General features: G+C 59.3%; 2 protein-coding genes across 9 annotated transcripts; one reads left to right on the top strand and one right to left on the bottom strand.

The window, feature by feature from the left end:
* Window positions 1-54: 54 nt before the first annotated feature.
* Window positions 55-17,937, top strand: CELF6 (CUGBP Elav-like family member 6). 6 transcript variants are annotated; one of them, XM_066559021.1, is made up of 13 exons: window positions 55-298; window positions 4,384-4,466; window positions 10,775-10,823; window positions 12,270-12,398; window positions 12,483-12,562; window positions 13,018-13,161; window positions 13,508-13,652; window positions 13,734-13,883; window positions 14,163-14,225; window positions 15,011-15,091; window positions 15,196-15,339; window positions 16,425-16,574; window positions 16,743-17,937. In XM_066559021.1, exons 1-12 carry the CDS (start codon window positions 55-57, stop codon window positions 16,550-16,552), a joined length of 1,440 nt encoding a protein of 479 aa, XP_066415118.1. In that variant the 3' UTR covers window positions 16,553-16,574; window positions 16,743-17,937. The 6 variants fall into 6 exon arrangements, with proteins under 6 accessions (XP_066415118.1, XP_066415121.1, XP_066415120.1 ...); XM_066559023.1 differs by having other exon boundaries at window positions 59-298; window positions 12,273-12,398; XM_066559022.1 differs by having other exon boundaries at window positions 59-298; window positions 15,014-15,091.
* A 335-nt stretch (window positions 17,938-18,272) lies between these two features.
* Window positions 18,273-27,133, bottom strand: PARP6 (poly(ADP-ribose) polymerase family member 6). Of its 3 annotated transcripts, XM_066559016.1 has the most exons (22): window positions 27,053-27,133; window positions 26,186-26,263; window positions 25,987-26,081; window positions 25,047-25,107; window positions 24,828-24,918; window positions 24,671-24,737; window positions 24,293-24,442; window positions 23,883-24,063; window positions 23,200-23,253; window positions 22,775-22,870; window positions 22,597-22,689; window positions 22,393-22,518; window positions 22,231-22,296; window positions 22,020-22,087; window positions 21,753-21,801; window positions 21,241-21,350; window positions 21,077-21,149; window positions 20,836-20,905; window positions 20,387-20,466; window positions 20,227-20,290; window positions 20,014-20,098; window positions 18,273-19,936 (listed from the first exon to the last, which is right to left on the bottom strand). In XM_066559016.1, exons 1-22 carry the CDS (start codon window positions 27,053-27,055, stop codon window positions 19,834-19,836), a joined length of 1,863 nt encoding a protein of 620 aa, XP_066415113.1. In that variant the 5' UTR covers window positions 27,056-27,133; the 3' UTR covers window positions 18,273-19,833. The 3 variants fall into 3 exon arrangements, with proteins under 3 accessions (XP_066415113.1, XP_066415111.1, XP_066415112.1); XM_066559014.1 differs by having other exon boundaries at window positions 20,836-21,149; window positions 21,241-21,353; XM_066559015.1 differs by lacking the exon at window positions 27,053-27,133 and having other exon boundaries at window positions 21,241-21,353; window positions 26,186-26,847.
* Window positions 27,134-27,986: the final 853 nt, after the last annotated feature.

Genomic DNA, 27,986 nt, shown 5'->3' with positions numbered 1-27,986 from the left:
TGCCGGGCGGTGCCGAGCGGTGCCGGTCGGGCGGGGCGGGGCGCGGAACGGGCCATGGCGGCGGCGGCGGCGGGCGAGGCGGCGGGGGCGGCGTTCAGCACCGCGAACAGCGGCCGGGTGAACGGGCTGAGCCGCCCGCCCGGCGCCATCGCCATGAAGGACCACGACGCCATCAAGCTGTTCGTGGGGCAGATTCCGCGCAACCTGGAGGAGAGCGACCTCAAGCCGCTCTTCGAGGAGTTCGGCCGCATCTACGAGCTCACCGTGCTCAAGGATCGCTTCACCGGCATGCACAAAGGTGCGGGGGCGGCGGGCCGGGGCACCCCCCGGGTGGGATGCCCTGATGTGGGACACCCAGGTGTGGGGGCTGTCCTGAGGTGAGGTGGGACACGCTGGGGTGGGGGGGATCCTCAGTGAGGTACCACTATGGTGGGATGTCCTGAGGTGGGGAGCACCCTCAGTGAGGTACTGCTGTGGTGGGACACCCTCAGTGAGCTACTGTTCTGGTGGGACACCCTGAGATGGGGGGGATCCTTAGTGAGGTACTGTTCTAGTGGGACACCCTGAGGTGGGGGGGGATCCTCAGTGAGGTACTGTTCTAGTGGGATGTCCTGAGGTGGGGGGGGATCCTCAGAGAGGTACCGCTCTGGTGGGACACCCTGAGGTGTGGGTGACACCCTTCAGTGAGGTACCACTCTGGTGGGACACCCTGAGGTGTGGGTGACACCCTTCAGTGAGGTACCGCTCTGGTGGGACACCCTGAGGTGTGGGTGACACCCTTCAGTGAGGTACCGCTCTGGTGGGACACCCTGAGGTGTGGGTGACACCCTTCAGTGAGGTACCGCTCTGGTGGGACACCCTGAGGTGTGGGTGACACCCTTCAGTGAGGTACCACTCTGGTGGGACACCCTGAGGTGGGGGGGGGGATCCTCAGTGAGGTACTGCTATAGTGGGACACCCTGAGGCTGGGGGGACCCTCAGTGAGATACTGCTCTGGTGGGACACCCTGAGATGGGGGACCCCTCAGTGAGGTACTGTTCTGGTGGGACATCCTGAGGTGGAGTATCCTGGGATGGGAGACCCCTCAGGTGGGACATCACTGAGATGTGGCACCTAAGTATGGACCACCTGTGAGGCAGGACAAACTGAGGTGGGGGGAACCTCCCAGGTGAGGTCCTGTCCCTCAGGTGGGATACCCCTGAGGTGAGGTACCCCTCAAGTGGGACAGCTGGAGATGGATCATCCTGACACAGGGATACCCCTCAGGTGGGATGCCCTGAGGTGGGATGCTCTGAGGGTGGGGACCCCTCAGTTGTGGTACCCCTGTGGTGGGATAAACTGAGATGGAGCACCCTGGCATATAGGGGGACCCCTGGGGTGAAGATACTCCTGAAGTGGGACACCCTGAGGCAAAGGCACCCAATGTGAGCACCCCTGATATGGCACAGCCTGAGGTAGGATATCCCTGAGGCAAAGGCACCCCTGAAATGTGGCTTCCCCATCAGATGGGACAACCTGAGGTTTGGTACCTGAGTGTGGGCCACCACTGAGGTGGGATGCCCTGAGATGAGGGTGCCCCTCGTGTGGGGCATCCTGAGATGGTGCATCCCGAGACAGGGATACCTCTAAGGTGGGACATGCCCGAGGTGGAGGCACCCATGGGGTGGGATAACCTGAGGTGGAGCACCCTGAGGTACAGCTGGGATGCTTTGAGAGGGGGCACCATGATCTGGAAGTATGCCTGAGGTCAGAGACACTGCTATGGGGCACTTCTGAGATGGGGGTACCTGTGAGGTGATGTAACCCTGAAATGGAGATGTCCCTAAGGTGGGACACCCTGAGGTGGGGTACCCAAATATGGGGCACCCCTCAGCTGAGTTACACCTGAGGTGAAGATATCCTTGATGTGGAGGCTACATCCATAGGTATGGGGCACCCTAAGGAGTGGAAACCTTTGGGGTGAAGGTACTCCTAAGTTGGAGGAAACCTTGAGGTACAGCATCCTGAGGTGGGAACACCCCAGAATGGACTGTTTGGATATATGGCCCCTCCTAAGATTGGGGTACCCCTGAGGAAGAGGGGAGCACCCACCAGGGGTCAGGGTGCTGCTGTCTGGCTTGGGGATACCCCTGGGATCAGAGCATCACAGGGCAGGGAGGACTGCAACGGATTTTAGAACATCTGCCTGCCTTGGGGGCACCTGTCTGGCATCAGCACAGCCACATGAGTTTGTGCACCCCTGGAGCTGGAGCACCCCTGGGGTACAGACACCCCACTGTGGATGGGGACGTGCCATGTCTGCAGTGTGTCCCAGGTGCTGCGGCCCTGTGGCACAGCATGAGGAGCAGTGACACACCCAGGGAGCCACACAGGCACTGCCAAGGTCTCCACGGAACCCCCCACCCAAGAGCTGTGCTGTGCAGCGCCAGAGCAGGGTCAAGGCACCCCAGGTGTCACCCAGACAGGAGCCACAAGCTGTCACCAAACCCCTGTGCCACAGCCAGCACCTGCTTCACTGGGACTTTCCTGGGAAGCCAAAACTTGGTGTTTGTGGTTGCTGCCTTGTCGATGCCCTTCAGCTATGGGGCAGCTGCCTGGACTCTATCAGTTTTGGCACTTTTGGCCTCCAGCATTTCTCCACTTGTCTCTGAAGCTGCTTCTGTGCCTGGATCAATGGGATTTGCACCCTTCCAGGCTCCCTCTGCACTTCCTCCAGCGCGGGCTTCAACGTCTGCGGCCCAGCCGCATGATTTAATTGCGGACGCTCCTCTAATTTGAACGGCATCCTCCCTCCCGGCGAGCCTCCAGAGCAGAACCGCTCCTGCGCCAGCCCTCCCAACTTCTCCAGAATGCCCGGGCACCGTCTACATTGTCGCCTGCAGGAAAAACAGGGAAAAAAAAACAGAGAAAGAAGAGCGGAGAGCAGGAAGCCAACATGATTACAGATGGTAAACACTGGAAATGGCACCGGGACTGAGGCGAGCTGCTGAGCTGATCTCCCCTTGCCACCCGCAGCGGGAGAGCATTGATCCAGGGGGATCTCTCCTTGCTCTCCGTTGAGGGCAGATGTCCCTAACGCCCCAAGGCGGGCAAGGGACCCCATCCCGCAGCGTCCCCCGCCCTGCCGCCATGCTCCCTCTCCTCCCAGGCACGCTGATTGTACTTATTAAGAGTTATTAATACTTAATCAGCTGGCGGATTTAATTGTGCCAATATTAAAAATGCATCAATGTCAATTTTATTCATTAAATATTTACTTTGTTGAAGGGAAACTGTTTTGCTGCTGTTTTAATATCACTTTCAGATGCTTTTGGATGTGACCCCAGCAAATTGGGGGGGAGCCCTCAGGGAGGGAGCGGTGCAGCAGTGGCACAGGCACCAGGAATGCTTCAGGAGACACGGAGCGAAGAGGACCGGACCCTGTCCCCAGGGCTCTCTCGTTGCTGCCAGCTCTGCGAGCGAGTGGCTCGGCAGCGTGAGTCAGCGTGGGAAAACCTCACCCCAGGCGTATTCCCGATTTCCAAAGCGCCATGATGTCGAAGGAGCCGGAGTGCCTTCACCACATGAATCTCATCCCAAGGAGGATGCTTAGGCTGGGAGAACTGTGGTGGCAAGAGAGGGTGCACAGCCTCAACACCTGGAGATCTGCTTCCTGGAGGACTCGGGCTGTGGCTTTCCCCAGGGCTGGGGCCAGAGTGCCACTGCCCATGTGCTGCCTGCTCCTCCCTGGCTCTTTCCTTCATCCTGCTGTTCCATCTCCTACCCTGTTCTGGGGGTGAACTGTGACCCTGTGTGTGCCCATCTGGGTGTAGAGTACCAGGGCACCAGGATGCTGGATGCTGGATGCCATGGGGCCAGGATGTCAGTGCAACGGGATGGTGGATGCCATGCTACTGAGCTGCTGGATGCCATAGTGCCAGGGTGCTGGATGCCATGGTGCCAGATCGTCAGGGTGCTTGTTGCTGGGTGCCATGGTGCTGAGGTGATGGATGCCACCATGCCAGGGTGCCAGATCCCAGTTTATAGACTGCCAGGGTGCCAGAATGCTGAATGTCAGGGTGCCAGGATGTCAGGGTGCTGGGATGCTGGATGCCATGGTGCTGAGGTGCTGAATGCCACCATGCCAGGTTGCTGGGGTTCTGGATGCCGCTGTGCCAGGGTGCCAGGGTGCCAGAGTGCTGGGATGCTGGATGCCACAGGGCCAGCGTTCTGGATGCCAGGGTATCAAGTCCCAGGGTGCTGGTGTGCTGGGAATCACTGTGATGGATGCCAGGATGCTGAGACACCACAGTGCCATATCAGCTGTGCCACCAGCTCCCTGTGTGCACAGGGCACTGTGGCAATATCAGGCCGGATACTGATGCTGTCTCCCTGTCTCCACAGGCTGTGCCTTTCTCACCTACTGCGCCCGTGACTCCGCACTGAAGGCACAGAGTGCCCTGCACGAGCAGAAGACACTGCCAGGGGTAAGTGACACCAGGGCGGCGGGGTCAGTGGGGTAGGGCCTGGTGACACCTCCCTGAAGCACGGGAGAAATGAGTGACACTCAGGTGGTCCAGTTGAGCTGGAGCAGTACCTGGGGACACCTCCCCAAGGCATGGAAGCCTTAAGCGACACCGAGGGATCGGGGTGAGCCAGGGCGGGGGCTGGTGACACCTCCCCGAGGCGCGGGAGCCACTTCCAGCAGCCACAAACCGAGGCATCGATTTTCCAGCCGCCCGCGTGCTGTTGCGCTTTCTGTGGGCTCCGACCTCCCGAGCTTAACAAAGTGAAAATAAATATTTAATTATTCGCCTAAATAAAAATCAATAGGCCCGCGGGTTGGCTGGGGAAAGAGCCGGGGCCCATGAATATCAATCCCTGCTGTGTGTGTGTGGAGCTGACAGAGGGAGATGAGGTTTGCGGGGATGTGGCTTCCTGAGCCGTGCTCTCACCGGCAGGGCCATACTTCAGTAGGTTCAAGAGTTAACAGCCCACCTTGGCAGCCTAAAGGAGGCCAGGGTCAGGCCCTGCCTGGGGATTCTCATCAGGCACACGCAGGTGTGTATCACTATTGCCATGGCCCCTCGCTTGGGGATTGGGGGTGAGTGTGTGAGCACGTGTGTGCACATGGACGTGAGGGTGCGTGCCCCACAGGGGGTCACGGCTGTGCCCACCCCTCTGTGTGTGTGTGTGCACACAGCAGTGCAGGGGACTGTGTGCTTGTGCTCACACCCTGTGCCCATGCAGGTGCTCATACCTGTGTGTGCTCACATGTCTGTGCCTGAGCACCCCTTCTGTTCTCACACACACCCATGTGTATGCTCTTGTGTACACTTGGGTACACACCTATGAGTGCCTGTGAACACACATCTGTGTCTGTGCACACCAGCACACCCATGTGCGTTTATGTGACACCCCTCTACCTGTGCTCACCCCCTGTACCTGCTCATACCCCTTGTACCTGTACTCACACACCTATACCGGTGCTCACATACCCTGTACCCGCTCATACCACCTGTACCTGTGCTCACCCCCTGTATCTACACATCCCCTGTTTGTGTATTCACACACCTGTGCTCACCCCCTGTACTTGCTCACACACCTATACCTGTGCTCACCCCTGTACCTGCTCATACCCTGTACCTGCACAGCCCCTGTACCTATGCTCATACCCTGTACCTGCTGACCCCCTGTACCTGCACACCCCCCGTGTTCCCACCCTCTCCCCCCAACCCCAGCCAGGCCCCGCCCCCGGCGTGTCGGGGGACCAGGGGCGTGTCCAGACGGTGATGGGCGTGTCCCCATTGAGGCCCCGCCCCCCGCCTGGCCCGGCCCGGCTCGGCTCGGCGGGGCTGCGGCCGCCCCGCCCTGTGCCCCGCCCCCCGCGCGCCGCTGCGCGAGCCCAGCCGAATCCGGCCGAGCCGAACCGAACCCAGCCGAGCCTTGCCGAACCCAGCCCAGCCCAGCCGAGCCCGGCCTTGCCGAGCCTTGCCGAGCTAAGCCGAACCCGGCCGAACCGTCTCGGGTGGAGCCGAGCGCAGCCGAGCTCAGCCGAACCGCCTCGGTGGAGCCGGCGGTCCGGCCGGTCCGGCCATGCAGCTGCCGCAGGTGCCGGCGCCGGGGCCGCGGCCGCCCGTGCTGTGGGTGCCCGCCGGGTCCAAGATCCTCTGCATCGAGGTAGGGCCCCGCCTTTGTCTGCCGCCGCCTCCGCCCGGCCCGGCACGGCCCGGCACCGCCCGGCAGCCTCCGCTCGCGCCGGGGTGGGGGGGCTGCACCGGAGGGGCTCTAGGAGGGATGTGGGTGATGGCGAAGGGGTGTATCTGCTCCCGGGGATGCTGTGTGGGAGCGGGGGTGATGGCGAGGGTGTAGATCCTGGCTCCTGGGGATGGGCATGGAGGGGTGTTAATGGTGAGCAGGGCGTATCTGCACACAGGGATGGGGATGGAGGGGTATTGGTGAGGGGGTGCTCCCAGGGATGGGTTGGAGATACAGCCGTGTTTGTGATCAGGGTGTAATTGCACACAGGGATGGTGGGTGTGAGTGGGGGTGATGGTGATGGAGTGCATCTGAACCCAGGGATGAGAATGAGAATGGAGCAGTGTTGGTGAGGGGGGTGTATCTGCTCCCAGGCATAGGATGGGAATGGAGTAATGCTGGTGATCAGGGTGTATTTGCACACAGGAACAGGGATGGAGGGGTGTTGATGAGCAGGGTGAATGTGCACACGGGGTCGGGGTGTGTGAGTGGGCGTGTTGCAGGGTGTATCTGCACACAGGGATGAGGATGGAGGGGTGTTGGTGGGGAGGTGTATCTGCTCCCAGGGATGGGGTGGGCGGCTGTGGGTGTTGCAGGGTGTATCTGCACACAGGGATGAGGATTGGGGGTGTTGGTGACAGGGTGTATCTGCTCCCAGGAATGGGTGTTGGGGATGGAGGAGTGTTGGTGAGGAGGGTGTATTTGCACAGAAGAATGGGGTTGGAGGGGTGTTGGTGAGGGGATGTATCTGCACCCACAGATGGGGTGTGTGGGTGTGAGTGTTGCTGTGCAGGGTGTATCTGCACCCAGGGATGGGGTGCATGTATTGGTGATGAGGGTGTATTTGCACTCAGGGGTGGGGGCTCTGTGTGTGTGTGTGGCTGAGAGGGTGTATCTGCACCCAGGGAAAGGGAGGGTGTTGGCAGAGGGGTGTTGGTGATGTATCTGGACCCAGGGAGGCTGTGTGTGGTGAGGGTGTCGGTGAGGAGAGTGTTCTGGCACCCAGGAATGCTGGGGGTTGGTATTTGCAGGCAGGGATGGAGGATGATGGTGAGGAGGTGTATCTGCCCCCAGGGATGGGTTTGGTGTGTGTGCTGGCTGGAGGGTGTATTTTTCCACCGCAGCTCTGTGTGTGTGTGTGTGTGTGTGGTGCAGGTGTGCAAGGGGCAGCGCTCGGGGGGGGTTGCACCCGCAGGCGGTGCAGGGAGGGGTGTGTGCATTGGCAGGGGAGCAGCTTTGACCCCCGGGTGTGTGCAGGTGGGTGTGCAAGCACGTGGGTGTCTGTGTGTGTGGGAAGAGGAGCTTAGGGTGTCTTTGCCCCCAGTGATGGTGACAGGGTGTGGGTGCACATGGGCTGGGGGAGTGGCAGCAGTGAGGGTGTGTGGGCACACCGGGTGTGACAGGGAGTGCAGGTGTGTGCAGGTGGGCTCAGGTGTGCATGGTGGCCATGGAGTTGTGATGTGGGTGTTGCTGGGGGTGCCATGAGCCCACCCAAGGTGTCTGTGTGCCCACAGAGGGCTCCCAGGGGTCCCACTATGGGTCCTGCTGCTACAACAGGGAAACTGAGGCAAGGGGCATCATATCCCTGGCGCTGGCTGTGCATCCCAGGCTGTGTGCCCGTGGTTGAGTGTGATCCATGGCAGCAGGCAGGGCTCTGTGGGATGCATGGCATGCAGACTGGGGTTGTGCAGGTGCCCGTGGGGCTGTGTGCAGTGGTGCATGGGCACACGTGGGTGCTGGGACAGACGCGCGGTGTGCGCAGCGCTGCGTGGGCACACGTGTGCGGCTTCCGGGGTGTGCGGCTGTGCCAGGGGGACTGGGGGTGGCTGTGCTCGGGGAGTGCTGGGGTCTGTGGTTGTGTTCAGAGGCGTGTGGGCATGTGCAGGGTGTGCCAGGGTGGTCATACACGTGCAGGGTTGTGCAGTGGTGTGGCTGTCCCCAGGCTGGCTCTGTGGCCTTGCTGTGAGTTGCCCCCAGGGCTCAAGGTATTCCAGTGACAAGAGACTGCCAGTACCTCGGTTCCTGTCTCCCTGGGGTGGCATGGACATGAGGCTCCCACAGGCACTCGCTGCTCCAGTGTCACCTGCCACCTCCATCTCATTTGGGTGCATGGTGGCCTGCTGGATCCTCTGGCTGTTGGTTGTGAGGACAAGGAGGAGCAGTGTTATGTCAACGAAGGAACAAAGGCCAGAAGTGACCCACTGAGCACATCCCCTGGCAGTGATTCTATGGGCTGGCTCTCCCTGGTATCCAGTTTCTTAAGGGGCTCCAAATTTGGGTGGGTGACAGTGCCTGAGCAGTCAGGAGGTGGTTTAGCAACTGCTGGTGATCCCCTGTGCTGTGGAGCACCAGTGGTTTGGCCACGGGGTAGCTGGGGCTTTGTGAACTGCTGCTGATGGTTGGTGCTGGAACACCCCAAGCAGGGTGTCACTATGTCCTTGGGGTGTGGGAGATGGATGCTGTGGGAGTGGAAAGGTGGGTGGTGGCAAGATGGAAGATGGATGGGCAGATGGAAGGGTGATCAGGGATGGATGGGTGTTGGGGATATGGATGGGTGTTGTGAGGATGGATGGGTGTTGAGGGATGGATAGAGGATCTTGGCAATATAGATAGATGCTGTGGGAATGGATGGGTGTATGGGGATGGATGTTGGGGATGTGGTTGGCTGCAGTGGGGATGGACAAGTATTCAGGGGTGGATGGATGGGTGTTGGTGATATAGATGGATGCTATGGGAACAAATGGGTGTTATGAGGATGGGGATATGAATGGGTTCTATGGGAATGGATGGATGTTATGGGAATGGGTGCTGGGGTATGGCTATGGCTGGATGAATCCTGGGGGAAGATGGGTGTGTGGGTGTCCAGGATGGATGAATGGATGGATGGATGGATGGGTGTTGCAGGGTGGGTAGGTGGGTGTCAGGAGCAGGGGGAAATGCCTGGGTGGCTGTTTAGTGTGGGAGGATGGATAGAAGGCTGTGTGGACACGGTGCAGGGGTGCTGTGGGGACAATCAGGAGCTCTGGGTGCCACAGGGGGTCATCGAGCACCCTGTGGTGGGCACATCGTGATGTCAAGGGTGCCAAAACCTCCTTCTGGGGGTGTCTAGAGGCTAGGGCAATTTCTCCTTGGTGTGGTGTGGCAGCCCTGGGGTAGGTTAGCTGGTCCCTGAGGCCTGACATTTATAAACATCAGCCGCTCCCGGGGAATCAATACAGTTTAATAACCGGCGAGCGGAGACGGGAGACACATCAAAATGACATTCTGCGGCTCCGTAAATGTTATTCTAAATCATCCTCACTGGGTTTATTACATTAAGCATACAGCAGCGGGCATGGGAAATTTATTCCATCAAAGGCCATCACGCTGGTAAATGGGGCTGGCGGGTCAGTGGAGGGGGGCAGCCCCCCCCAAAATGATGTTCCCTCCTCCCGGCTGTGGCGGGGATGTGAGGGACAGCGGGGTTCTGGGTTTAGGGTCTTGGTGCTGTCACAGCCTCCAGAGTTTGGGGTGAGCCAAATCCTGCCCCTACACAAGGTGGATGTTTGGGGGACTGGTGACATAATGGGTGACACTGAGGTGTCCCTCGGTGCCACTCTGTGCCATCCCATGACTCCTGGGGACTCAGTCCCTTCCCTGGACCATCCCCAGCTCTGCGCTGACATTTCTCTCCACGTTTCCCTGGAGACGAGGCGGTTGCTGTGGAAACCTCCCTCCTCTTCTCTTTTACCCATCCTCTTCCTCAACCTGATGTGGGGGGGACTGTCTCTGCCCCCACCCATCCCTAAAATTTAGGGACCCCTACCAGGGGTGCAGCGGGGGCACCTGGAATGGGGGTGCACACACACATGGGGGCGACTGTGCCCGTGTGTGCTCAGGGCGTGTTCGTGTGTGCGCCCCCGCGCCGTCATGTGTGACATCTCGCTGTTGCCGTGGCGACCCCATCGAGCACATGGCTCGGGCTCCGCAGCATCGCGGGGGAAGCACGCTTGTTGCCATGGAAACGGCCATAATTGTAGCATTTTTCGGCTAAAAGAGGGGAAAAAGGAGGGGGAGAGAGGAGGAGGAGGAGGAAGGGCTCCATGGGGCAGCAGGCCAGGGATGTGCCTGCCAGCCCAGCGTGTCCTGCTGCACATGGGTGTCACGCTCGTGGGTGCACATGGCAGTGACAAGGATGAGGCCAAATTTGGGTGAGGTTTGGGAAAAGGAGGGCAATGGTGCCAGAGGGGCTGGGGCTGGCGGGGTGCTACTGCTGCCTCTGCAGTCCTTTGCAGTCGAGGAAAGCAGGCAGGCGGCCAAGCCTGGCACTGGCAGCCCCGCGGGCGCCTGCAGCACTGGGTGCCCATAGCCAGGGCCAGAGCATTGCCCTTTGCACATGGCATCCCCGGGTCTCTGTGGCCGCAAGCCCCAGATCTGTTCATGCAGGTCCCTCCCCTTTTCCCCAGCTCCCAGTGCCAGTCATTGGCCAAATGGCTGTTCCCCATGGGAAGGGTTCAGGGGCCCCCACACTGACCACCCGCTCTCGCTTGTGTTGCAGATGAACCGCCCCATCCAGGTGAAGCCGGCCGACAGCGAGGGCCGAGGAGGTAGGTCCTCAATTCTCCAGATACCTGGCATGGGCAGGGGGGCACAGGGTCGCCTAGGGGGTGATGGGGGACATGGTGACATCACGAGAGCTGCTGTGTGAAGGTTGGTTTTCAGAGGAATCCAAGAAAGGATCTGCCTTTGCTGGTGGCATCCAAAACTGGGTGCAGAGCAAATGCCATCTTCTCTCTCCCTGTCCGGTCAGCTGGGGGGAACATCCTGATATCATCCTGGGAATGTCCTGACATCATACCATGAGCATCCCAACATCTTGGGGGGCAGAGCGCCAGCCAGCTGTTCTCCCTCACCACCTGAATTTACCAAAAAATGCAATTCCCTCTCCAGAGCTGCCTGTGGGGACCCCGGGGCAGGAGTTGGCTGCATATGGCCCAAGCCCCTCTCAAACTACCACTCCCTCAAATTCTTTGTGAGCATTTGCCACTCATTGGGCTGTGGCATTGCCAGGCTGAGGTGGTCATTTGGGCAAAATCGCAGGAATTGGATCAAAATCCCACATCTGTTGTGTTGCTGGGCAGGTAGGCACTATCGGACATGAAGGATGCTCTCATGGGGCTGCCTGCACTTGGCAGGATGGCTGGGGTGGCTCCCCCCCATCCAAACCCTGTTATTAAACACACTGGGAGCTGGTCCCAGCATGTCCCAGAGGGACCTGGCAAATAAATTACCCACTTACCGAGCGTAATTGGTGAAGGATTAAAAATCAATGGGTGAGCTGGGGCTCCCATCTCCAGCCCCCTCACCCAGGAGGCAATGCTGGGCTGCCCAGCCCACTCCCCCTGGGAGGTGCTTTATGTTTAACTAGACAACACACGAGCCCTATTCCCTTAACTAATTTTCTTGGTACCTTAACGGACTAAGCATTCATCGTCTCCTGCCATTATTTATTTATTTCCCCAGCAACGCTCTTGACAGGGCACCTTATTTCCTTTGTCAAATGCAATTAGCGTGCGGCGGGAGCGCGCGGCCGCACAAGACAGATGCTGGTAATAATCATGAAATTCTCATTATTTACTATCCCTTCTCTTGTGTTTGGGTTATTGATGTCCCCTGGGCACGGCTGGAGGCTGCGGGTTGTTCTGTGAGTCGATCACATGAGGGTGATCACCTCCAGTTCGTGGATTCTCTTTGTTCCACTGCATCCCACCCCAGTGCTGGGGGCCCCATCCCTGAGAAAAGCCTCAGCTCCACTCCCTAAAGCAATGGCTCTTCCAGGACTCACCCCTCAGCAATTTCCCCACAGGAGAGGTTTTCCCACCCTGAGTGTTCTGTAGGATGGAGATGATAAGCCCAGCACCTTCTCCGTGGGATCGGTGTCGCTCCCTCCCTCTGATGTCACTTGGCTCCTTCTCCTCCATACACCATTTTTGGTGAGGGGTTGGGATGGTGAGTGACCTCCCACTCTCTGATGGGTTTGGTTTTGTTTTTAGAAGACAGGAAGCTCTTTGTGGGCATGCTGGGGAAGCAGCAGAGCGAGGACGACGTCCGCCGCCTCTTCGAGCCCTTCGGCCAGATTGAGGAATGCACCATCCTCCGAGGGCCTGATGGAGCCAGCAAAGGTGGGCTTTGGGGCAGCGGGTGGGCACCCTATGGACCCACAATGGCCAAATCCAACTTGTCCCATGTTCCCTCTGTTCCCTTAGGTTGTGCCTTTGTGAAATACGGCAGCCACGCCGAGGCACAGGCTGCCATCAACAGCCTGCATGGCAGCCAAACTATGCCGGTAAGTGCCAGGCTCACACCCTGCCCTGGCTGACCCCACGCTGCCTGCCTAATCCAATCACCCACTAATTTGATCCTCAGTCTAATTGCATCAAAATCCTACAGACTGGCAATTTGTTGGCCACATCACCCCAGGTTCCTCCTTGCCAAGGTGCTGAGCCCTAGAGGTGGGAGCATGGGGCTAATTCCGTGCCAGAGAAAGGGGCAGTTTAATTAACGCTGAAGGTCAGAATTGGGACAAGGAAAGGGAAAGGAGGCAGAGGTCAGGGAGCTGCCACTGGGGAGAAAAACTGGCTATAATTAAACCTCACATTGATCACTGGTTGCTGCTGCCAAGCTGGGCAGCATCCCCAGGGCTGAGGCTGCTGCGGACGCTGTGAGCCACACCCACGGCAGGTGCACAGTTTGGGGCATTGCTGTGGTCCCACCATCAGCCCCATCTTCCCCCCACCTCAGGGCGCCTCATCCAGCCTGGTGGTGAAGTTTGCAGACACAGATAAGGAGAGGACCCTGCGGCGGATGCATCAGATGGCGGGGCAGCTGGGCATCTTCAACCCCATGACCATCCAGTTCGGTGCCTACGGGGCCTACACGCAAGCGGTAGGAGCCGGAGCAGCCCGGGGGCTTTGAGGTACCCCCGTGGGTGGGGGGGCTGGTTTGGCCCCTGAAAGCACCAGTGCCAGGGTGTGTGGATGCCTGGGAGGGCTGGTGTATCACAGTTTAAGGGCAGATGCAGGGCTTCCTGCCCACAGCTGAGGGTCGTTGTAGGGTTCAGTGGTCCCATATTTAGCATCACCGAGACCAAAATTCCTGTCCCTGGGTCTGGCAGCAGGTGGCATTTATCCCTCTGGACCCATCCAAAGCAGAGATGCTGATTTGCCCTCCCCTCTCTCTCCTTCTCTCTGCCTCTCGCTCTCTGTCCCCTTTCCCCCCTTGTTTCCCGAAGATCATGCAGCAGCAGGCAGCCCTGATGGCGGCCGCACAGGGCACCTGCCTCAACCCCATGGCTGCCATCGCTGCCGCCCAGATGCAACAAATGGCCGCCTTCAATGTCAGCGGGCTGGTGGCTGCTCCCCTCACTCCCTCTTCAGGTAGGACCCTGGCATTTGCCATTTGACATCCTCGGGGGGCGCTCTCGGGGTGCTGCCGGCCCTGACGCCATGCTCCTGCAGGTACAAGCACCCCTCCGGGGATCAGCACGGCGCCGGTGCCCAGCATTGCCACGCCCATTGGGGTGAACGGCTTCAGCCCGCTGCCGCCCCAGACCAACGGGCAGCCCGCCTCCGAGACCATCTACACCAATGGCATCCACCCCTACCCAGGTACAGCCCTCTGGGGCCCCGCCACGCCCCGGGGCTGGGGGAGTGTGCCTGGCTCATGCGGGACGCTCAAGGGGTGCTCCCCATCCCAGGAACACGCTGGATGAACCCGCCGTGTGCTCCCGTGGCATCACTGCAGGGAGGAGGGAATTCAGGCAGGGAGCAGCTCTGCCCCTCCATGGCAGCACTTGGTCAGGAGCCCTTTCCCGTGGGAGCTGTGTATGCATCCCTGGCTTTCTCTGGCTTATTCTATCTTCCTTCTCCTTTCTCTTCTCTTCCCAGCTCAAAGCCCCACGGTGGCAGACCCCCTCCAGCAGGCCTACGCCGGCATGCAGCACTATGCAGGTCTCAAACTTCGCTTCCCACTCCTTCCCTCTCTCCCATCTTTGCTCCTCACTGTTATTTTTGGGAGTGAACCTCACCCTGGGATTGAACATTGGACTGGGGCAGTGTATTTGGGCATGGATTCATGAGGGGAGCAGCAGGGGCTGAGCCCTGGCAGGAGCTCCAGGGTGGCAGTGCTGATGAAAGAACCATCCCCTCATCCCACTGGCTCCTGTTATGGCCCCCCATGGAAATTTTGGATTGTGCAAAGTGAATTTTAATACCCACGGGACTGAGAGAACTCCATGGGGGAGCCCTGGCAGTGGTATTGAGAAGAGGGGGCAAGATTTGGGAGGTGACAGAGGGCCACACCAAGACACCAGAAGTCTGATGTTCATCATGTGGCCAAGTCTGATGGCCAAGGACATGGGCTGTGGAGGGAAAAGAGCCAGAGCCTTCCATGGAAATATGTCAAGCCCAGCAGCCATTTAATTAGGAGCATTGACGGCAACGTCCAGATTTGCAATAGAAAATCAAGTTTTGGACCCCAAATCTTTGGGGTTTTTCAGCCAAAAGTACCATCTTCCTCAGCCTTGAGGCTATATTACTGCTATCACCAGCATTTCTCCTGGGAGAGCTGTTCCCACATCCCTGGTGTGTCGGGAGGGGTGGGAAGGGCAGAGCCAGCAGCTGTGGGGCAGGAGAGGCCCCTCGATGGCAGGTGGCAGCAGGGGACCTGCCTGTCCCAGCCCTCTCCGTGGCTGGGGCAGGTGCCATGGCCTCAGCTTCTTGTTTCTCTCTTCCAGCAGCATATCCCACTGCCTACGCTCCCATCAGCCAAGCCTTTCCCCAGCAAGCGCCCCTCATCCCGCAGCAGCAGAGAGAAGGTGAGGGGTGGGGGTCACCCCATGTGGGGCCAGTGGCTCCTCGGTGTCCCCCAGGGTGACCCCACCTCGTAGCTGACGTGTCCTGTCCTTTGTGTGTCACCCAGGTCCCGAGGGCTGTAACCTGTTTATTTATCACCTGCCCCAGGAGTTCGGGGACGCGGAGCTCACGCAGATGTTTTTGCCTTTCGGCAACGTCATCTCTGCCAAAGTCTTTGTGGACCGTGCCACCAACCAGAGTAAATGCTTTGGTAAGTCCCAGGGTGTGGCTCTCCCTGGTGTCCCAGCTCAGGGCTCCAGCTCTTCCCAGTCCCCAGCTCAAGGTTCCAGCTACCCTTAACATCGCAGCTTGGAGCTCTGGCCCTTCCTCAACATCCCAGCTCAGGGGTCTGGCTCTCTTCAGCATCCCATTTTAAATAGCTGATGCTCCTTGACATCCCAGCTCTTGCCAGTCTCCAGCTCCAGAGTCCCATTCTTTCTGGTCTCCAACCTGGAGGTCCAGCTCTCCTAATATTCCGGCTCAGGCGGTCTGTCTCTCCCCAAATCCCAGCTCAAGGGTTTGGCTCTCCCCAGTCTTCCCAGCTTGGGAGTCTGGCTCTTCTGGACAACCCAGAGTATCTTCATCTTAGATGTCCAACTCTCCCTGAAGTCCCTGCTTGAGAGTCTGTCTCTCCAACATCTCATCTTGGGGATTTCTCTTTCCCTAGTCTCTCAGATGCCCATGTCTCTCTGCTGTCCCTTGCTTGGGGTCCAACTCTCCCTATGTCCCCTGCTCAGGGATCTGTATCTCCCTCTCAGAGACCTCAGTGTCCCCATAGACTCTTTCACTGTGGTGTCTTTAGAGGCCCTATCACCTCAGGTCTCTGCAGACCTGGCCTACAGATGTCCCCTGAGCCCACACATCCCATCCTGGTGTCCCCACAGACCCCATCACCCTGGTATCTCCACATACCTGCAGACCTTGGTGTCCCCACAGACCCCATCACCTCAGTGTCCCTGCAGCCCCTATCACTTTAACAGACCCTGTCACCCCAGTGACCCCACAAATCCCATCCCATAGTATTCCTGCAGACAACTCCAGTGTCCTGTGGACCCTCTTATGATGCTGTCCTCACAGCCTTGTCAGCTCAGTATCCTTGCAGACCTTGGTGTCCCTGCAGGTGCCATCACCTGTCACCCAGTCCCCTGCAATCTGGGGCTGTGATGTTACCCAAGGACCCCCTCTCCCAGCACTCCCAAACCCGGGGCATCCCACAGGATTTCAGTGCCTGGCTTGAGGCAAGGCAGCCACCCGTGATGTGTGTGGTGACAAGCCCCCGTGTCCCCTCCCTGCCAGGTTTCGTCAGTTTTGACAATCCGACGAGTGCTCAGGCGGCCATTCAGGCCATGAATGGCTTCCAGATCGGCATGAAGAGGCTAAAAGTGCAGCTAAAGCGGCCGAAAGACGCCAACAGACCCTACTGACCCCAGCTCAGCCTGCGGAGAGGTGAGGGGCCTGGCCCTGGGGACGTGGCGGTCATGGAGCATCCCACTGTCCCTGTGTTACATCCCGAGTGTGTGCAGGGATCTCTGCCTGGCACCACCCACCCAGTGGATGTGGGTCCCTCCCTCCATCCCCCAGAAGCAGGCTGACAGCCCTTTCCTTCTGTTCCAGGTCGGACGTCCCGCAGTGTCTGACGACTTTCCCCTTCCCCAAGTGCAGTATCCAAACCCGTAACTCTCTTTCTTTGCAACACATCCCGGAGGAGGAAAAGGAGGAGGAGGAGGTGAAGGAGAAAACGGCAAAGAAGAGAGCGTTTTGGTCGTAGCTTTTCCTTTTTGAATTTTTTCCCAAACTGGTCTTGTTTGTTGTTTAACGGGAATGAGAGGAAGACAAGGAAGGAGGGGAGCGATGCGGTGCCGGGGCTGCGATTCGCCGCCGGCCGCTCGCCGGGACTCACCGGATCCCTCACTGGGAGCAAGGCTGATGGCTCTGGGCAGCCGGGCCATGATCTACCTTTGTTTTTTGGGTTTTTTTTAAAGCACCCATTTGCTGCTACCGATTTCCCAGGAGAAACGAGGAAAAGAGGCTCCAAATGGATTCTTAAACCAAAGCCGGTGGGACGGGACCAGCCTCGGGCGCTTCACCTGGAGGATGTTTGTTTGGATGATAAAGAAAAACGGCAAGATTTTCCTTTTTCCCTGCATTGGGGGAAAAAAAAAGAAGGATCAAAGTATGTTGGACTTATAGAAGATATATATAAATAAGTATATATATATATATATCCCATGGAGCAGGGTGGCGGGACACGCGCTTCCCCTGCTTGTCACTGGCACAGGGACATAGGATTACTTGTTTCAGAGTCATATCATTCCTTAGAGTTTAGGGACCAAAGGACTATTGCTTTTTTTAAATATATCTATAAATAAATTAATTAAAAAAAAAAACAAAACACACAAAAAAACTTCGGGAAAGGAGGAGAAAATCCAACAAAAATTAAGAAGGTTGAGTAAAACCCTCGGGCATTCAGAGCCACGAGCGTTTCCTACAGGGCTCGGATTTGGGGGGTTCAAGGGCTCGGTTTCGGGGGCCAGTTCGTGGCTGGGGATTGGGGGGATGCAGAGGGGATTTGTGGGAGGGACCTTCAGTGGCTCCCCCAGCTCCATGGCCCAGGGGGAGTTGGAGCTCCTCAGTTGCCTCTGGCAGAGGGTGGAGCGATGTGGTTCTTTGCATTTTGGGTTGGTTTGGGGGGATTTTTGGGTTGGGTTTTTTTTTTTCAGCCAAAAAAACTTAAAAAAAAAAAAGAAAAATGTGAGGTTTCGGCCGAAATGAAGTGAAGCGAAATAAACTTATTTTGTCAAAATCGTCACCTTGGTTGGTTCTTTGGAGCAATCGCTGCCGCGTCCACCCCCAAACACAACACCTGGGCCCCCTTCATGGCCAGCTCAGCTCCAGCTGGGCTGGAGCATCCACCAGGATTTGGTGAAGCTGGGAGAGCACCATAGGCATCTCTTTTATTTGCTTTTTCACAGGAGTTGCTATTTTTTGGAGGAATTCACCCTGGCTGCAGAGGGAATCAGGACAGGATACAGCCCTGTGGTTTCACTGATCTTTCCAAGAGACATAGAGAGCTTCAGAGAGATGTGGCCATGTCCCATGAGATATCCCTTCGCACTTGTGGGTACAGCTGAGTGACTGCCAGGATCCCAGGAAAGTGACTTATTTTTTATTTGAGGAAAAAACCCCAAACCCCACAAATTGAAGCAACCCCCCCACCAAGGGGTAGGTGGCAGGGCCAGGGGTGAGGGAATGGCCACCAGCCCAGGTTTGGGTGGCCCTTGGATACTTGGAGCAGCCAGTGTGGGACAGGTGGGGATAGCCAGATGTTGGGATCCAGGGGGGACAGAGGACAGGGACATGCCAGAAGTGACACTGAGTGAACCCACTGGTGTAATGAACCTGTCAGGACTCAGGTGGTGACTCTACCAAAACCAGGATAATTCTTAGATCGGTTCTTAAATTCCATCATAAATCCTGGCTGAAATCCTGGTCTTGTGCTGCTGTGACTGACCTGGAGAGCCCCTGGACTGTGGGGACAGCAGTGCCCAGCCCCCTCTGCCCCTGAGCCCTGGCAGCCTCTGGGATATCTCTCCCGGGTTTCCATCCAGGTTTGGCTGTAGCAGGATGCAGCTGTGCTGGCACTGCCTCCATGTCCATGGAGTTATTGGGATGGGCTTGGGCTGAAACAAAATGCTGTCCCTGGGAAGTTCCTTCCCATTTGAATCTCTGCTGCAGCACCGATGCCTGGGGGGCTGCCTCGTGGGGTCCCATGTTCCCACCCGAGGCACAATCCCTTCTCTGTCGTGTTCCGCCTCCACAGCACCATCCCTTTGCCACGGAGTGATGGGGGAGTAGCTCCCTCCCAGCCCTATCCCAAAGCTGCATCAATTCTCTATGGCACTTCCCCACCATCCCATCCCTTCCCCTCAATCCTATCCCTTCCCTATGAAGGGATTCCTTTCCTTTTTGCACGATCACCCTTCCCCTCAATCCCATCCCTTCCCCAAGATACCATTACCTTGTTTCCCACCTCTTCTCCACAATCCTATCCTTTTCTCATGATCCCATCCCTTACCTGTGCCCACATCCCTCCCCCAGGTTCCAATCCCTTGCCTGTGCCCCTATTCCTCCCTCACACTCCCACCCCCTCCCTTAAATCCCACTCCTTCCCCATGACCCCATCCCATCCCCTTCCAGTGATCCCACCCCTTTCCTGTGCCCCTTTCCTCACAATCCCATTCCCTCCCTGTACCCTCATCCCTTCCCCAGCATCCCCTTCCCACACCCCACACTTTAATTCAGAGTTAAATCCACAAACACTGATTCCTTTTCTCTTTTTTTTTTTCCTATGTTTTTGGGTTTGTTTTGGTTGTTTGGTTTTTTTTTTGCTTCAGTTTCTCATCATTGATAAAAACGCCGTCGCTGCCAACGCCAGGAGGGGCCGTCCCCAGCCACGCTGGACCCACAGCTCCTTCTCCAGGCTGCCACAGAGTTGGGGACAGTGGGAAGGGGACAGGGAGGGGATAAGGGACCGCTGAACCTGCCTGGTGCTCACAGGGTGCCCAACGCCTATGTACAGGTGGAGCCGCCGGTGTTGCCCCGGCTCTGCCCTGCCCGGGGGGCTCAAAACCTGCTCGGCCCCTGCCCAGCCTTGCCCGGGGGCTCACTCAGTGCCCGGGGGGTCCCAGGGTGCCACCGCCACCGCTCAGTTTGTGTACACCTGAGTCCCGATCACACGCATGATCTCCTTCTGGATTTTGGGGTCCTGAGTATTGATATTGGCATCTCCCACTTGGCCATCTTCGTACCTGCAAGAGGAGAAGGGGCTCTGGGGGGTTCTGTGGGGGCCCCGCAAGTGCGGCAGGGTGGGCACAGCGGGACTCACACAAAGAAGAAGCGTGTGCAGACGTGGTCCGAGACAGGGCAGACCCAGATGTTGCCGTGTTTCTGCAGGTCCTTGGAGGTGATCACTGCTGGGGCAAGGGGCTGTTGGAGGCGGCACAGGGGACAGAGGGCCTGTCCCTCCATCCCTCCACCCACCTGGTGACCCCAAGGGTGCTGTCTGTCCCCCCCTCATTATCCCCCCACATCCCCACACCTTCGCAAAGCGCGATGCAGTTCAGGTTGCGGCTCTGGAGGAAGCGGGACTGGATGGAGCGGGTCTGTGGGAAGAGCAGCTGGTGTTACCACCCTGTCCCAAACACCCATGGGTGCCATGTCCCCATTCCCATCCTGCCCGGTGTCCCCTGGCCCATCACCTGGGGGATCGTGTTCATCCGGTTGTACCGCTGCACCAGCTCATCCTTCGACGGCATCCGGTGCTGCCCTTTCCCCATTCCTGTGGAAGAAGCAAGGCAGGGGCTGTCAGTCTCTCAGGGAACACCCTGGAGTGATGTGGGGACACATGCCACAGACAGGGATCGCCACCCTCAGTGCTCCTGAGCCCTGGGAACCCCCCAAAAGTGTGTGCAGCAGCTTCTGAAGCCTGGAGAATGCTGGGGGTTTGATTCTTTGGCGTGTGGGAAAGCCCCATCCTGGCTGGGAAAAGGCCGGTGTGATGGATGGATGTGGGATGCTGCCACTCCTGAGCGGCTTCTCCAGCCAGCATGATGCCAAACCTCCCCAGGCCCATGCAGGGAGTGGGAATAGGAGCACAGGCAGGACTGGGCAGCACAGGCAGGACTGGGCAGTGCAGGCAGCCTCTTACCTGAGTATCCAAAGGAAATACTGGAGATGGGGCTCAGATAGATGCCCTTGCCATAGGCTGCTCCATGCAGCTTGCGGGAAAATACCAGGGTGAGCGTGGTGGGATCACCCCAACAGTTCAGGCACGGCGGTAGTGGAGGAAGCCTGGCACTTCCCAATGTCTGCTCCCTCCCTGCCTTCCTGCCCCCTCCCTGCCCGCCTGCTGCCCTGGGTTGTGCTGGGTGCAGGGAGCAGACCGGTACCTGCAATTTGGTGTAGGAGGCGTTGACCAGCCCGTTGCGGAGGATGGAATGCCAGTTCTCAATGTGAGAGCCACTGCAAAGAGCCAGCCCCACATCAGCCATCATCCCTCAGCCCCAGGGCGCCCACCCGGGGGGCTCCCACCATCCCTGCCTTGGGAACTCACTGGAAAGCGAAGGTGCTGCCGTAAAGTTTCTTGGCCGTGCGGAACCGAGCTTCCTTGGCCGGGGGGCTGCTGAGCAGGAGGAACTGGTGGGAGGTGTGCATGAACTTCAGCTGCTACCAGGGGAACGGGAAGAGCAGCGGCAGTGCCGGCAGGAGAGAGGACAGACAGACAGACAGAGAGAGATCATGCACGGCCGCCCGGCCCTGGATCCAGCCCAGCCTGGCTTTGGTGACTCCAAGTTTGCCAGAAGGGTCCTTTGCATCCCTGTCTTGCCCCCATCCCACAGCCTGTGTAAAACATCCCCCTTCCTATATCCCTGTCCTGACTCCCATATCTCCCAGACTAGAACCCCACACAGAGGGATCCATCCCACATCCCAGACCCTTCCATTGCCCATCCCATATCCTTACATGCCTCATCCTGAATCCCATCTCCTGTATCCCTCCATTCCACCTCCCATATTCCATATCCTTTATCCTGCACCCCACCTCGAGCCTAGCCTGGCCCCTTACCCTGCTGAGAGGCAGCTTGACAATGTGGGATCTGTTGCTGGAGATTATCCTTGGGAAGAGAAGGAGGAAGAGGAGGAGAGTCAGAAAAGGTGGTCCCAATCTGCACCGAGATCATTAGATGCTCGTGACCCCCGCAAAAGAAAGATGATGAGGGGGTTGTGCCCCAGATACCTGGCTGCCCCCCACTCCATCCCATGTCCTGGGGAATGTGGGGCAGTGGGACGGACAAGGGGCAGCAGGAGAGGGCCACAGCACCCTCAGCCTTACCACTGCAGGAGGGGATGTGCCAGGGGGTCCAGCTTGTCCATCTGCTTCTTGATCTCCAGGTAGGACCCCTGGCAGAGGCAAGATGGGGTTCAGGTGGGTCTCCCAGCACCCACCCAGCCATGGGCAGATGGAGATCAGCACCAAAATGCCACTCCCAGCTTGGATCCCACCCTGGAGATGTCACATGGGGCTGTGGGACCACGCCACATACCTGGGTCATCTCCCGGATGGACATCACACTGTCCAGGGCCTTCTGCAGCCGCTCGTAGTTCTTCTTCTGCACATGGGGCAGGAGAGGAGTGGCCATCAGAGGGGTCTTTGGGGCTTCCTGTCACCCCCTGGTGTGGGGGAGCATTGTCCCCCCAGTGCTTACCTTGGGGTTGAAGGCCAGAGTTTTGGGGTCGTTGGGGTCCACCACGGAGGGGTAAGGCTCAAAGATGATGCTCTTGCGAGGGGACTCGAGGGCAGCGCGGCACATGGCCACCAGCAGGTCCACCACCTTGGGGCAGAGCACGGACTGAAGGGACAGCCCAGCCCCCATGGGACTGGGGGAGGTCACCAGCGTGCCCAGCCCTACCTCGGCACCCGTGGCCACCTCCTCGGCCGCGCCGGACATGACGCCCAGCGTGTAGAAGGAGAAGACGCAGAGCTCCCGGGTGCACACGGCCGGCTGTGGAGGGGACAGGAGAGTGCTGAGCGTCAGGGATGGTGACACAGGGACACAGCCCGCACCTGGCCTGGCCCTGCCACCCCACCTTCAGCATGGAGCCGTTCTGGAAGACGTGCTGCTCGTCACACACCACGCAGTACTCGTTGAGCGTCGGGATCCGCTGCTCCGCGTACTTCATGATCTGAGGGGCAGGACGGAGGGAGTCAGGCCCTGCTGCAGGCACGGAGCTTGGGGGATGCTCCAGGCAGTGGGATGGGGATGAGTGGGGAGGATGATATGGGCAGTGGAGTGTGGATAAGTGGGATGTGGGGCACTGGGGAAGATGTTCTGGGCAATGGGACGGGGCTGAGTGCAATGTGGAACAGCGAGAAGGACACTCTGAGCATCAGGATAAGGATGAGCAGGACATGGGGTGGTAGGGAGAATGCTCCAGATAGCAGGACATGGATAAGTGGGAAGTGGGACAGGATGGGCAGCAGGCTGAGGATGAGCAGGATGCAGGATTCTCACCTGCACGAGGAAGCCGTACTCCAGCGTGGGGATGTTCTTGCAGTGGCCGCCGACCTGTGACGGAGCCAGAGCGGGGCCAGCTGCGTTATCCCCCTTCCCACACACAGCCCCAGCTCTGCATGGCACAGGCAGCCCCCAGCCCCCCCTGGTACAGCAGGACCCCCAACACACCAAAACCCTGGCACAGGAGAACTCCTGACATTCCAATGTGCCCCAACACAGTGAGACCCCCAACATGCCAACCCCCTCCCAACACAGCAGGACCACCAGCATCCCAACACCCCCAACACAGTGGGACCCTTGACATGCCAACACCCCCAACACAGTGGGACCCTTGACATGCCACCACCTCCGGCATAGCGGGACCCCCAACATGCCAACATTCCCTGCCACATCAGGACACCCAACGTGCCAACATTCCCTGGCACAGCAGGACCCCCAACATGCCAACATTCCCTGGTACAGCACAGATGCAGCACCAGGAGTGGGGTAAAATTCCACTGGACCCCACAGCCAGGGCCCAGCTCCCCAAGATCACCCAAGACTGGAGACAAGAAACCCTGCAGGGACTCCCCCCATCCCATGGGGGTCCCAGCACCCCAAAATAAATGATCAGACCCCAGAGGAGCCCCTGGGAAGGGGAAAGAAGAGAAAAGCAAACCCCAAGGCGGGGTGGCACCCACCAGGATGTTGAAGGGGGCAACACCTGCCTGGGTGCTGGCGGGTGGGTAGCCAAAAACTTCCACCTTGGGATTCTTCACCATGCAGGACACGGAGCGGTTCATCAGGCGGTTCACACGAGGTTCGGGGATGCCCAGTTTGCCCTTCAGCACTGAATCTTGGATAACAGGGAAGCTGGGAGACCTGCAGGCACAGAATCCCCCTGAGCACCTGTCTGTCACTGTTCCCTGCTCCTCCATCACCCAGTGCCGGATCCACCCATCAGCTACTTGTTGGGAACAACCTCCACCTGCCTGGGATCTGGTAGGGAGCAGCAGCATCCAAGTGGGGAAACTGAGGCACAGTGCCAGGCTTCACCTAGGATGAGGGGATGGAGGGCTGGTCCCCTGTGGGGACAGCACTGGGACCTTACTTGGGGATGGGTGAGAAGATGCTGAGCCCAGCACGGAACTTCTTGATGGTGCCGCTTGTCTTGAACCAGCTGTGCCGCTTCTCCTGCTGGGTCTTCAGGAAATCGTTGCTGAGATGTTTCCATTGCTGGGATGTGAACATGCCCAGGATCCTGGCAAACAGGGAGGATAGCACCCATGGGTGTTTGGTGGTCCATGACACCCCCAGCCCCTCCTCTTCCCCACACACAGATGGTGGTGAGCCTGTCAGAGGATTGTGTGGTGCATAAAAGGTGGTGGCAAGGGGACATGTGGCACGTGGCCAGTTTTGGGGCAGAACAGTGACTCTGTGAGCCCCCCCCAGCCACCACCCTTGGTGCCCACCATGTTTCAGCTCTTACTTCTTCAGCTGCAGACCCAGCCCGAAGCCCTCCTTGTTGGATGGCTGGAAAACCTCGATGGACGGTTCTGTGGAGAGAGAGGAGGACGAGCCATGGGTGCTCCACTGTGCCTGTCCTGAGGGCACAGGGACCCCACACCTCGCCCGTCCCCACTCACCGGGGCCATCGAGGTACTGGGAGAGGGAGAAGCGCAGGCGGAGGACGATGGGCTCCGTCCGCAGCACCTTCCACGCCGTCGCCACCTCCTCCTGCCAGGGCAGAGACACTTTGGCACAGCCACGGGAGCTCCACCCAGGCAGGGGCATTTGGGGACCCCCTGGGAGCCTGTGCCCACCCTCCCCATGCCAGCAGTGCTGGGGAAACCCCAGGGACTCACATCGAGGAAGCTGATGTTCACATGGAGGTCGATGTCCACGTCATCGATGGTCCCATACTCCCTGTGAGGACACATGTGGCTGTGGCACGGGGGGTGGCACAGTGCTGGAACAGTGGCCTGGTGCCCACTGTGCCAGGGTGGGCAGGCTCATGGGACAGGCACATGGCATGTGTGGCTGCCCGCATATCAAGTGTATGCAAGGGGGGAGTGCCCAGAATGTGGATGTGAACCTGGGAATGTGACAGCACAGCCAGGTGCTCAGGGGATGGCATGACCAGGTGTGCTAGGGGTGCCATGGCTGAGCGCCTTGAGAATGGCACAGCTGGATGCCTGGACATGCCAGGTGCCTTGGTAATGCCATAGTCAGGTGCCCCGAGGATGGCACAGCTGGTTATGCAAGGGTGCCACTACTGGGTGCTCTAAGATGGCATGGTCAGGTGTGCTGGGGATGGCACTGCTGGATGCCTGAGGATGGTGCAGCCAGGTAACCCAAGGGTGGTACTGCTGGGTGTCTGGTAATGCCATGGCCAGGTGACCCAGTGATGCCACAGCTGAGAGCCCTGGATACAGCATAGCTGGGTGCCCAGGGATGGCGCAGCTGGGTGTCTGAAGATGGCACAGATGAGTGCCTGGGGCTGCCACAGCTGGATGCTCCACAAATGCCATGTCTGGGTGCCCAAGGATAACACAGCCAAGTGCTCAGGGGATGCTGAGGCCAGGGTCCTGGGGAGGGTATGATTGAGCAATGGCTCAGCCAGGTGCCCTGGGGATGCCATGGTCAGGTGGCGTAGAGATGGCACAGCAGGATGCCTGGGCATGGCACAGCTGGGTACCCAGGGACAGCACAGCTGGGTACCCAGGGGCAGCACAGCCATCCTGGCACAGCCCAGCTATGTAGCTGGGCCTGGCAGTGCCCGGTGCAGGGCAGCAGGGCACCCACCTGACGGCCACGGCATTCTCGCTGTAGATCTCCTTCACCGCCTCGATGTCGGCGTCCAGCTGCGGGTGCCGGTACAGGTCGGCGGCGCAGGTCCCCTGTGGCACAGCACCATCACACCCAGAGCCTCCCCAGGCCTGGCAGAGGGCTCAGGATGGGGATCCCTGAGCCCCCCGTGGCACCACGGGGACCCAGCACCCACCTGCACGCCATAGAGGAACTCCTCGGACTCATTGTCCCCATCGGAGTCATCGTCCGTCCAGTACTGGCCCTTGAGGTCCTGGGGACAGAGGGGTGGGAGGCAGCAGGGACGGGGGAGAAGAGGGTTGGGGAGTGGATTGGGGGAGCACATTAACAGGGAGGGAATTAGGGGGGAGCAAACTGGGGGAGCTGGTTCTGGGCAGAGGGTTGGGGGCGGTGGATTTGGAGAAACAGTTAGGGGGAGCAGTAGGATAGGGAGAATGATGGGGCTTGGGGGGAGTGTTTGGGGGCAGCAGGATGGGGATGTGGGCAGTGGGATGGGGGGAGCAGGATGGGAGGAATAATTTAGGGGGCAGTGGGATGGAGGAGCAGGTTGGAAGAGGGAGGATGGGGGGAGCAGATTAGAGGGGAGCAAGATGGAGACAGCAGGATGGACCAGCAGGACGAGGACACTGGAATGGGGGAACAGGATGAGAAGAGGATGGGGGAGCAAGATGGGAACAGAGCGACGGGGAACCAATGTGGGGGAACAAGACGGGACAGCAGGATTGGGAAGCGGGATGGGAACAGCGGGATGGAGGACCGGGATGGGAACAGCGGGATGGAGGACCAGGATGGAGGAGCAGGACAGGCACTGCGCATGGAGCTGCCGGGGGATGCCCGGCCGATGGCGACGCGGGGGTCCCTCCTCCTGCTCCGGCCCCATCCCCGCCCCGAGCCGGGGGACCCCGGGACACGGGGGGACACCGAGGGCCGCTGCCCCTCCCCCGCCCCGGGCCGCCGTGGGCCCGTCCCGCCCCCTTGGCGGGCGCGCTCCCCCCTTGGCCGCGGCCGTGTCCCCGCGTCCCCTCCGCGTCCCGGCCCTCACCATGTCAGCGCGGGCCGGCCGGCGCGGGCACGGCCGCCATGCTGCCGGGGGGCCGCGCCTGACGTCAGAGCCGCCGCCCCGCGTCACCCCGCGGCGCCGCCATGACGTCACCGCCGGGGACCCCCCGACACCCCCCGAACCGTGAGGGGCGGGGCAGCGCCGTGAGGGGACGCGGAGCCGGGCCCAGGGCCGGGTGTCCCTGTCCCAGCACAGGGGATGCTCATGCCGGGTGTCCCTCACTGTGACCCCTCGATCCAACGCGGGTCTCGTGTCCCCAGCACAGGGTGACCATTTTGGGGCCCCTCCCTGTCTGTCACAGCCCTCCCGCAGCCCAGCCCAGTGTCCCCAGCGTCCTCAGTGCAGGGTCCGCAGTTCCTAGCACAGTAACAGTATCCCCAGTGTCCCCAGTACAGAGTCCACAGTATCTCCAGTGCAGCTCCCAGGCCCCCGGCACAGGGTGACCATTTTTGGTCCCTTCCATGTACCACAGGGTCCCCAGTGCACCCGGTGCAGGAGCCCTCTGTGGTCCCAGCAGACAGTGACCATTTTGGGTCCCCAGATGGCTGTCACAGTGTCCCTACAGTCCAGCACAGGGGCTGAGTGCCAGGTCCCTGTGCTTATGGCATGTCCCCGGTGTCACCATGGTGCCAGTGTGGAGCCATGAGGAGTCATGGGTCACAGGCAAAAGGTCCCCATGGTTCTGGGATCATGTTCCCAATACCTCCAGCATGGGGTGCCCAGTATTACCAGCCAAAGGCCATCGTAGGTCTGGCATACAGTGTCCATGTTGGGTCCCACACAGCTGGGACAGTGTCCCCTGTGGCCCCAGCATCTCCAGCCTGGTCTCTCCTTGACCCCAGCACAGTGTCCTTAGCACCCCCAGCACTAATTCCTTAGGTTTTAAGTTTTACTGTTCTGTGTTGGTGTGCAACTT

This window comes from Molothrus aeneus, chromosome 13 (assembly GCF_037042795.1).
Source record: "Molothrus aeneus isolate 106 chromosome 13, BPBGC_Maene_1.0, whole genome shotgun sequence".
Lineage (NCBI taxonomy): Eukaryota > Metazoa > Chordata > Aves > Passeriformes > Icteridae > Molothrus > Molothrus aeneus.
The sequence above is the reverse complement of the archived record's forward strand: the minus strand, read 5'-3'. Positions and strand labels throughout refer to the sequence as shown.

What these genes read in the sequence shown, in the direction of transcription:
- CELF6 (XM_066559021.1), top strand. Translation starts at nt 55, where the DNA reads ATGGCGGCGGCGGCGGCGGGCGAGGCGGCGGGGGCGGCGTTCAGCACC. An exon ending in AGCAGAAGACACTGCCAGGG is followed by an intron (nt 4,467 to 10,774) that starts GTAAGTGACACC and finishes CTTGTGTTGCAG; the next exon opens with ATGAACCGCCCCATCCAGGT. An exon ending in ATGGCAGCCAAACTATGCCG is followed by an intron (nt 12,563 to 13,017) that starts GTAAGTGCCAGG and finishes CCCCCACCTCAG; the next exon opens with GGCGCCTCATCCAGCCTGGT.
- PARP6 (XM_066559014.1), bottom strand. An exon ending in GAGAATGCCGTGGCCGTCAG is followed by an intron (nt 25,108 to 25,986) that starts GTGGGTGCCCTG and finishes GTGTCCTCACAG; the next exon opens with GGAGTATGGGACCATCGATG. An exon ending in AGAACGGCTCCATGCTGAAG is followed by an intron (nt 22,690 to 22,774) that starts GTGGGGTGGCAG and finishes TCCCCTCCACAG; the next exon opens with CCGGCCGTGTGCACCCGGGA.